Genomic DNA, 10,549 nt, shown 5'->3' with positions numbered 1-10,549 from the left:
CTTGCAACTTGTCTACTGCCCTGGCCTCATCTCAGCCATCTCTCAACACTAAAATACTTGTGTACAAGGGAATAAGGGTAGCGTGTACAGATGGTGTAATAATATACGAATTTAAACCTAAGAGTGCCTTCTAAAAGTTCGCACGAAGGCACCATTTGGTCTAGTCGAAGGCACTTTCTATTCAGTAGTTTCAGGAAACAGGATGCTGTTCTCTCAGGGCTATGCTCAAACTGGTTTTTCTGCCTGAAATAATCAGCCGTCTCCCCCGCCACCCATCACCTGTCAATTCAGGTGTCAGCTGCTCGAGGCAGTTCCCTCTTGAGGGATGTCTCTCGTCTAACTGTCCCATGTCTGACAAGGACATCTCTGTAAAGTATCATGACAGTGAGGTCAAATCAAATGAAAAGAAATGGGATCTGCCCTTTGGGTGGTCAGAGCCCTATCTTTAGAGGAGGCCTGTGAAGGAAGGTGAATGGTGTCCCGGAGTGGATGCTGCGGTGCACCACTCAGGTCCCCTTCTTCAGGACTGAAGCAGGCATTCAGCTACTGAGTGTTGGCAAAGAGAGCCACCTCTCCCCACTGGCACACCCCCCCTCCAGGGGGCAGCCTGAGTCCAGTGACTGGTTGATGCAGGATGAGCCCCTCACCAGCTCCAGAGCTCCCCCCCTTACTGGCTGAGGTTGTGCGTGTGACTGCATCTGCAGTCCGCTTTTCCATCTGCCCAAACCTGCTGCACCTTCTCCAGTACTGTGAAGAACATGCACTACGGGGTCAGATTTACCAGGCTTTGTCAATTAGCAGTGTGCTAACCTCAAAGTTTTATCTAGTACCTCTGTAAAAAAGTTTGTTAGGATGGTAAATAGTATTTATGTAAGGCCATTTGCATAGTACCTGGAATACAGCAAGTGCTCAGTAAATGTTGGTTTTCATTTCAGACTTGGGAGTCCTACCACAGTAGATATATTTTCTAAATCAGAGCAGGTGTATGTATTGGAGGGGTCAAATTACTATTTTAAGTCTTGGATATTTAGAGCTGAAAGGAAATACAGATATGGCAGCTCAACTCACTTATTTCCCTACAATAAAGAAATGGGGGGGGGGGGTTCAGAGAACAGTAACAAAAGTGGTAATTTATTGAGGGTCCTCTGTATTCCAGGCATATTCACATACATCATTTCTTTCAAATTCCACAATAATCTTGTGATGCAGGCACTACTGTTGTTATTTTAGAGCAGAAAGATAAGGGTCAGGGGTTAAGTAACATGTTTAAAGTCACAGCTAGCAGCTAATGGGGGGGGGATGCAAATTCAGAGCCTTCTAATTCTTATGCCCATAGATTTTCCAGTACACACACTGCTTTTTTCCTTGGAGACATGAAGCCAGGTTGGAACCCCAGAGTCTTGATTCAAAGTGTGATTCCACTCTCCCATGTAACCTCTTCTCCAAAATGAGGCACTGACTGCCATACAAGTCAGAAGGAGGCAATTTGCTCAAGATCAAACTGAAACAAAGGGCAGGCTTGTTTAGCACATCACGGTGTAATATTATGCTGTCCTTGTATCTATTAAAGAAGAAATTTCATAACCCATCAGCAGCTGAGATTATAAATACCCAGGTCCCCATGCTATAAGGGAGAATAAAAACCAGGAATCATATGCCAGAGTCCACAAGGAAAAGGAAGGGAAGTCAAAGTCTCCTAGCAGTATACACATCATCCACCTTAACCATAGCCACCATTGCTTTTGGCCAACAAGGCACAGATCCAAGCAAAGCAGGCAGCAGAGTTGCTTCACAATGCAGGTACCCAAATCTAGCCTTGAACGCTACTCAAACCTGGTGCTGTTTCCTTGGCAGGATTTCTAAAATGCCTCTCTGCCTCAACTTCTGATCTCTATTTATCATACAATAATAGAACAAGCCAGGACTACTTCTATATGCCTTTTTTAAAGGTGGGGCGTTCCAAACTGGAAAGACAGAGGGGTATGGGGGACCAGGGTATATCCAAAGCTTCTGAAAACATAGTTATGAATCTACCTACTGACAAACCTTGGCAAACTAGTTTATAGTCTAGCTATTAAAGCTCTGAAGGAAGTAAAGACAAAGAGGTACTTGACATGCTAAGTATCTAAGACTTTATAACCTTAATAGATTGCATTTCAAGAAAAGCTTAAAAATTTTTTTGATAAATCTTTAATTGATAATTCACAGAGGTTTCATAGAATATTAGTGTTTGGAAATGATCAGGAAAGATAATGACACATTTTCCTTGATGCCACCAAAACAGCTAATAGTGCTCCAAGTTCATTAGATCCTCAACATGTTTGTTGACAGTGGATGTGCTTGGAGTCACACTGAAGCATAAATTCATTCTTTTTTTTTTTTTTAAAGATTTTATTTATTTATTTGACAGAGAGAGAGACAGTGAGAGAGGGAACACAAGCAGGGGGAGTGGGAGAGGGAGAAGCAGGCTTCCTGCGGAGCAGGGAGCCCGATGCGGGGAGCCCGATGCGGGGCTTGATCCCAGGACCCTGAAATCATGACCTGAGCCAAAGGCAGCCGCTTAACGACTGGGCCACCCAGGCGCCCCAGAAATTCATTCTTTCATAAGGTAAGCAGAGGCTTTTTCTTTTTCTGATTAAATTCCTTATATTTCCATTTATAATTAAAAGTTCAAGTAAGTATTAAGTATGGTTTTATGTTTAAATTTCAGTACTCTGTTAAACTAAATGGAAATTTTATCATAGGTATAATTCTTGCTCTTGATTATCGATTGTTCTGGCTAAACTTCTGTTCATGAGTTAACTCCTCTTCTGAGGCATAGCCACCATATCCCATCACACTTTCTCCTTCTCATCCCTCCCCCCTCTGCACCCTCTCAGGGTCCACAACCTAAGCTGTCCATCCCACTCCTCTACTCCCATCCCCTCAATTCCTTTGATTTAGTATCAAAACCACAATTTATTTCTCAGTTGCTCTGGAGTAGGTATTTTTTCTTTGACTTAATTTTTGGTCCTTTGCTATTTGTTTTATTGTCATCTTGGGCTCGTATTAGAGACAGAGGAATATAAAAACTTGAAATTTCACCAATACTTGGGAGATTTTTCTCTGATGGTTGAGATAACTTTTTCTTTGATCACAATTTTCAACGACTTCAGTTACTTATAACAGACTTGCCTTTTAGGTTCCTTTGGCAACAAGTTAAAAATACTGATTTGTGAAGTTAGAAAATGCAAATTTTAAAAAAGAACAGAAAAACAAAACAGGCAACTTTTTAATATGAAACTAAATAGATAAAAATCAAGGACAATGTGAAACAAATAATATACAAACTTTTATTCAAAGATATTCAAGAAAGACATGTTTTGGTCATTTTAAAGTGAGATTAATTGAAGATCTCAGAAAAACTGTATTTGATCAACACACATGGCTACTCACAGAAAATTCTCTCTTCTGTTAATAGCAGCTAAATTTATACACACAGAAAAAATTCTTAAGACCATGCAAATTCAGTTGAATTCCATACATTCATTATATTCATCAAAAACCTGTAGTAATGTTCATGCCAAAGTGTTACTTTAAGAAAAAAATAAAAAATACACACCAAAACATGACCAAGATTAAACTAAAGAAAATAATAAATAAGCATAATTTATATTTTATTTAAAAAAGTTTGGCATCACACATATTTAAGTGTGTTACACCATGTTCATTCCTCAGAAGTGGCATTTTAAAGTGTTAAGCATTGTTAAATATCAAAAAATACAACTCTGTTTTACAATGTAGTACTGGCATAATTCAAAGTACTGTGCCAATTATAAATAGTATAATCAAGTTTCAAACATCTTTTCAAACATATTTAAAGGAAAGCATATAGACACACATTTATATGCACACAATTTATTATACTCATGTAATCAAAGATATTTTATAAAAGCAAACAGTTTTATTCCTCAGCTACTTTGTATACTTACACAGATTTTAATACCTGTTCAAAGATTTTCAGTTCCTGTGTATACAGATTTTCAGGAGAAGGAATAAAGATAAAATTTAATTTTACAAGAACACATTACTTTATCGTCCTTCACAAAATAATCCATAGTCATTTGAGGTTGGTAAGAACTAGTCTTTAAGAAAGCAACTGTTGTCTAAAGACTACAGAATAAGTACTGTAGTCCCGGTTTCTTATTAAAATTCAGTCAGCTGCTGCTCATTGCAGAAAAAGCCTATGCAGTGCTTCTACCAAAAATAATCTTCAGTATCTGAGGCCTATTAAGGCAGCCGATCTGATCTTCTGCTGAGACTTAAAGAGCAGCCACAAGTGGAGAAGTGCTAGACTCTGAGTCGCTTCAGAAATACTTGGTGAAGCCTGCTTCTCATGTATAAATATGCCAAAAATGTCCTTCTGGCTCATAATGGTTTATCAATAACTGTGACCCCTGAGCAAAGAAAGAAATAAAACAGAAGTCACAGGCAGCATTCTGTACGTCTGAGAAAAGAGTGAATTCTTTATTACTGAAACAATAGGGACTGAACGAATCATGGTGTTTCAAGATCTCTTTCTTCAACTTGAATACTACTATCATTTTAATCTAAATGACAGTGAAATCTCTACTCAGTTATGGACCAGAACTACATGAGACTACTTAATCCAGAACTACTCTTTTGCTCTTTATGGTTATAATTAAGAGAAAATAATTTTACTTAGGAAATACCAAAATTCACCTAATACTCAAAGGGACACAAGAAACTTTTGGGGGTGATGGATATTTTCATTATCTTGATTGTGATGATGGGTTCATGGGTATATACATATGTCAAAACTAATAAAACTGTACACTTTAAATATACACTATTCTATTGTCAGTTATATCTCAATAAAAAGCTATTAAAAAATTTCACCTAATTTTGTGCCATGTTATTCTTGGAGCCTACTGTATATAGTTCTTCTATTAGGTGTTGTTTTGGATGATACATAAATAACAGTGATGGCTAATTAGTATAAACTCTTTAATCTCCACTCCTGGGTCAATATTAGAATGAATATTAGAATTTAAAGCAATATACATATGTATCTATCATCAGAATAATATGCAACATACAACTTTAAAGACTCATCATTATAGTCATTAAAGATTATTACTCTTTCTCTTACTAAGAGAATGGACCCAAAATGGTATTTTATCATTCACCCAGTGCTATGCTTAAGAAAAATTACTCCACAGTCTCACTATAGTACTGTCACATGGCACCCTGCCAGGGGAGATGTTGTAGTAGTCCTATGTTTTGGATATCTGAGTAATGAAAGCCTTGCCACATAGTAAACTCCACTCTACTCCATACAGATTTTAGCCATATTAAGTTTTATTATACGATTCTGCACCAGAAAGGTTTGGGATTTTGAATTCAAATGACTGTAGAATGACAAAACAATACCAGTGCTTTATTTTAAAATATATACATCCAATATTAATTATTTTGAGAATAAGAAATTACTTTGAGAAAATTCTCCCTAGAACATTAATATAAAAATCATGACATAATTTTTTCATTTAATAGAAGACCGTAAGAAAATTAGACAATTATTACCTGCGTAACTTCTCCCTGTGCTCATACAAGATGACACAACTGTCCATTTATCAGTTGTTGGATTATAATATTCTACAGATGCCAAGTTACAGGAACCATCATCCCCGCCAACTACATATAACAGACCATTAACTGCACAAACTCCTTTAAAAAAATATGCAGAGAGAAAACAATTATTTTAAAAATTTGGGTAAATATAAATATCCCTATATGTATTTGGTGAGGTGATCCAGAGACACTTATTTCCTTGAAAAGGGGCAAGAAGAGAAGATGGTGAACATGAAAACAATTCCCTTTATATTTGACAGTCTAATACCACTTCCAAGCTCCTCGTTCCATTTGTGTAGTAGTTGTTTTATATGGGCATTGTTTCAATTAATCTTCATAATAACCTTACTTTATAGATCAGAAACCATTTTAATTCTTACTTTGTTAAAAAAAAAAAAAAAGTAAAGGTCAAAAAGTTTAGTTAACTCTCCCGAAGTCAGCTTCTTAGGAAATCCTAAATAAAAAATATATATTGGTAGAAGGTAAAAATGATTCTAAATTCTGAAATGATACTGAATGGTTAACTATTTTATCTCCTGTAAAAGAAAAGAAAAGCATTATTTATTTCATTATTACTAGAATAACTCATTTTTTGCAAAAATTCAAAATATCTAGAAAAGTATATATAAAAAAAGATCAGGGGTGCCTGGGTGGCTCAGTTGTTAAGCGTCTGCCTTCAGCTCAGGTCATGGTCCTAGGGTCCTGGGATCGAGCCCCGCATCCAGCTCCCTGCCCAGCGGAGAGCCTGCTTCTCCCTCTCCTACTCCCCCTGCTTGTGTTCCCTCTCTCGCTGTGTCTCTCTCTGTCAAATAAATAAATAAAATCTTAAAAAAAAAAAAAAAAGATCACCTCTAATTCTGTACTAATTAGAATAATGACCATTGAAATTCTGATCGCGGTGGCGCCTGGGTGGCTCAGTCGTTAAGCGTCTGCCTTCGGCTCAGGTCATGATCCCAGAGTCCTGGGATCGAGCCCCGCATCGGGCTCCCTGCTCTGCGGGAAGCCTGCTTTCTCCCTCTCCCACTCCCCCCGCTTGTGTTCTCTCTCTCGCTGTGTATCTCTCTCTGTCAAATAAATAAACAAAATCTTTAAAAAAAAAAAAAAAGAAATTCTGATCGCTACTCTTGCTGACTCTTATCTATGCATATATACTCAGATACTTCTTTTTTTAACCTTAAAGTTGCTTATACTACACACACTACTTTATTACCCACTCCCAAACAACATACCTTGGACATTTCCCTAAGTTAATAAATATAGATATACATAATGTTTAATGGCTGCATAGTATTCATCTATAATACCATAATGTAATTGTCTTTTGCTGATAGATATTAAGTTATTTTCAGTTTTTTTGCTCTTATCAATGATGTTGCAATGAACAAGGATCCCTCTTGCATACTTCTTTGCATACTTATGCAACTGTTTTCTAAATGTAAATTTTTTTTAAAAATTGAGTTAAAAAGTAAACTTGTAAAATCTCTTTACTTTAATATATACTTTAAAAGCACATTTTTTATAATTTTAAACAAGGTTCAGAGCTAACTGGTACCAGAGAGCATCAAAACATCCAGAAGGATGCTGCCCACACACTGGTTTCTGTAGTTTTGTAGATGATTTTGCTAACATAATTAACAGATGCTTGTAGATTTTTAACATAACAAAGTAATGAGTCCAAATCTCTATACAACATTTAAAAATGCACTATCAATAGTATCTTTTTTTTAAAGATTTTTATTTATTTATTTGAGAGAAAGCAAGAGAGCACAAGCAAGGGGAGTGGCAGAGGGAGAGGGAGAAGCAGGCTCCCTACTGAGCAGACAGCCCAGTGTGGGGCTCAATGTGGGGCTTGACCCCAGGACCCTGAGATCATGACCTGTGCCAAAGGCAGATGCTTAGCCGAGCCACCCAAGCACCCCAGCATTAGTATCTTCTGTGCAAATGGAATGGATATTCTCAAATTCAGTTGTGTTATTATTCTAATCTCTTGACAAGAAGCAAACTCATATCATTTTAATGTAGTTCAACTGCTTAAAAAGCAAGAGCAAGATGATAGTTCTACATATACAAATTACTGCCTTATTCTTCTAGCTAGAAGAAATGAGCTAATTTTGATTTGAAAACAATAAAATATAGGTAGAGGGGAAAAAAATCAGACTATTCCAGTGTTTAGGAAAATAATGAAAGCTCAAAATGCAAATAAATTTCCCAATCCAGCAAGGCACATGCACATATTACTGTGGCTTTTCTAATCTAATATGTATTAGGGTCAAGCACTTATTCTATTTAGGGCCCAGATTTGTGGGTCTTACCATGGTTCTTGACTATCTATAGCCAAGAGATTTTTAGTACCTCACCAAATACAATTGATTGGATGAAGGGAAAGATCCTTGCAGTCCCACATACTTAGTTTCCCCTCACAATCACATCACTTAATTAGAAATTTTTAAAAAATAAAGAGAAATTAAGAAGAGCATTTTGGGGGGGATGGAGGGTGCATCTTGCAAAATCATCCAGTGGTGTACAGTGAGTTTGAGAATCAAGAGGAACTTATTTTGGACTATGGGAAATGGCATGAAGATCATGGCTTTTAAAAGATGACTCGCATTTCCTGAAAAGACTATTTAGCTATCCTGAATCTATTTTCCATTTCTATTTCCCTTCCATAGGTCTTCTTTTTAAGTAGTTAGTTCCCTAATCGTGAAGACCTCAGCTTTCTTAAAATTACTTGCTGTTGTAGGGCACCTGGGTGGCTCAGTCGATTAAGTGTCCGACTCTTGATTTTGGCTCAGGTCATGATCTCAGTGTTCTGGGATCAAGCCCTATGTCGGACTCCATGCTCAGCAGGGAGTCTGCTTGAGGATTTCTCTTCCTCTCCCTCTGCCCCTCCCCCTGCTCATGTTAGCTCGCTCTCTCTCAAATAAATAAATCTTTAAAAAAATTACTTATTGTTGACATGTTGTTTTAGCTTTTCCAACTTTAGAAATCATGAACTATATTAAATTAGGGTTAGCTTCTTCAAGCTTCAAGATAAACAACGAGCTTTTAACCTGGTATAAATATTTACTCAACCAGACTAAATTCCCTGAGGACTGGGATCTCCAGTACATGATACATGGTACGCACTCAAAAATATCTGTGGTAAGAATGGATGAATTTAAGCATCAAATATAGAGGGCTCTTCCTCTAATTTAGTCTACATTATCACCAAAAAGTAGCCACTATGCTAGGCATTCACTATATAGGATTACTACATAAGTTTGTTTTTAAAGAGCTCATCTATTAGAAAACCCAAATCAGTAAAAGAAGAATGAAAATATACGGCAATACTAGTAAAACTCTGAATACAAATCAATATAAATTCCAAAATCGTAAGCTAGACAGATACCTGCATTTCTTCTGCACATGTTCATATCTGCAACCTGTCTCCATGTATTGGTGGTAGGATCATACACTTCAACACTTTTTCGTACTAAAGGACCATCATGACCCCCAACAGCATACAGTAAGTTGTTTAACACGCCAACACCTATAAAACACAAAGAACCAAACTACAGTAGAGTAAAAGTGACAAATTTGTAACATACTAGGGTTTATTCAAATGACTTATAAAAGTAAGTCAATATTAAAGCACACAAGAAATGGAAATGAATTGATTTGACAAATGAGAATCTCAATAAGAACTATTATTCTAAGAAAGGCATGTCAAATAAAATAAATAGTATGAGGATGAAACACAGAGAGGAAAGTCATTTAACATAATCCTTCTGAAAACAACTTTCACGGTAAAAGCAAACCAGTATTAAAGCACAAAACTAAGAAATGGATATGAAGAGACTTGATTATGAAGTTTGATAAGAACTAAGAACAAAAATTCAAAGAATGCCAAAAAATATAAATAATTAAGTGATACAAGAAGCCTTTAATATAGCACTTAGGAATTTTACAAAGTGATCTTTAATTATAGATAATTAATTCAAAAGACATTTAACAATATCATTAAAATCAGTATATATGTTTTCTGGTAATATAAAGAGAAGCCAATGAATCATTTCACTTGTTTATTAATTCTTTTCCATCATTTTTGTGTTTGGGTTTTTTTTTAAAGATTTTATTTATTTATTTGACAGAGAGAGAGACAGCGAGAGAGGGAACACAAGCAGGGGGAGTGGGAGAGGGAGAAGCAGGCTTCCCATGGAGCAGGGAGCCCAATGCCGGGCTCGATCCCAGAACCCTGGGATCATGACCTGAGCTGAAAGCAGACGCTTAACGACTGAGCCACCCAGGCGCCCCTCATTTTTGTGCTTTAATCTAAATGAGTTTCCTACATACCGGCTCCACTCCGTCTGGTGCTCATTTCTGCTATATAGGTCCATTCATTTGTTGTAGCATTATAGCATTCTACTGTGCTAAGACATTGACGTGAAGCTCCATCATACCCCCCTACAGCATAGAGCAAACCTAAACATGGAATCACAAAAAAAGCCAAATTCATAAAAAGCTATTTTTTCAAGGCATAAAGTATTTTCCTCCAGAGTAGCAGTTTCCCTTTTATTACCAATTTTTATAAACTATAAAGATCTTGCCTAATGGTGATCGAAGAAGTTACCAAACCACATTATGAAGATCTGCAGGGTATATTTGATGATATTAATTTAACATTTTCATTAATAAATCTGAATAATAAAACAAAGTACACTCATTGCATCTTTGGATAATATTATTTGGTAAGTGAACAACATCATGGGAAACAGAATTAAATATCCTGGTAATCTTAGTAAAATGGGAAAAAAAGTTAAATCAAGAATTAGTACCAGTATACAGTGGAATATTATTTGGTGATAAAAAGAAATGAGGTACTAGTAAATGCTACAACACAGATGAACCCAGAAAACATTATTTTCAATCAAAGAAG

The 10,549-nt window shown here is 36.5% G+C and overlaps 1 protein-coding gene across 4 annotated transcripts in view; it reads right to left on the bottom strand.

The window, feature by feature from the left end:
• Positions 1-3,309: 3,309 nt before the first annotated feature.
• Positions 3,310-10,549, bottom strand: part of KLHL2 (kelch like family member 2) — a 101,241-nt gene continuing 94,001 nt past the window's right edge. For all 4 annotated transcript variants that reach the window (XM_032413140.1, XM_032413141.1, XM_032413143.1 and 1 more), the window contains 4 exons: positions 9,967-10,095; positions 9,023-9,163; positions 5,587-5,730; positions 3,310-4,436 (listed from right to left, as the gene is read on the bottom strand). In XM_032413140.1, coding sequence (XP_032269031.1) covers positions 4,408-4,436; positions 5,587-5,730; positions 9,023-9,163; positions 9,967-10,095 — 443 coding nt within the window. In that variant the 3' untranslated portion in view covers positions 3,310-4,407. The remainder of the gene's footprint in view (positions 4,437-5,586; positions 5,731-9,022; positions 9,164-9,966; positions 10,096-10,549) is intronic.

This window comes from Phoca vitulina, unplaced genomic scaffold (genome assembly GCF_004348235.1).
Source record: "Phoca vitulina isolate PV1807 unplaced genomic scaffold, GSC_HSeal_1.0 scaffold14, whole genome shotgun sequence".
NCBI lineage: Eukaryota > Metazoa > Chordata > Mammalia > Carnivora > Phocidae > Phoca > Phoca vitulina.
This window is presented reverse-complemented; position numbering and strand designations above follow the sequence as displayed.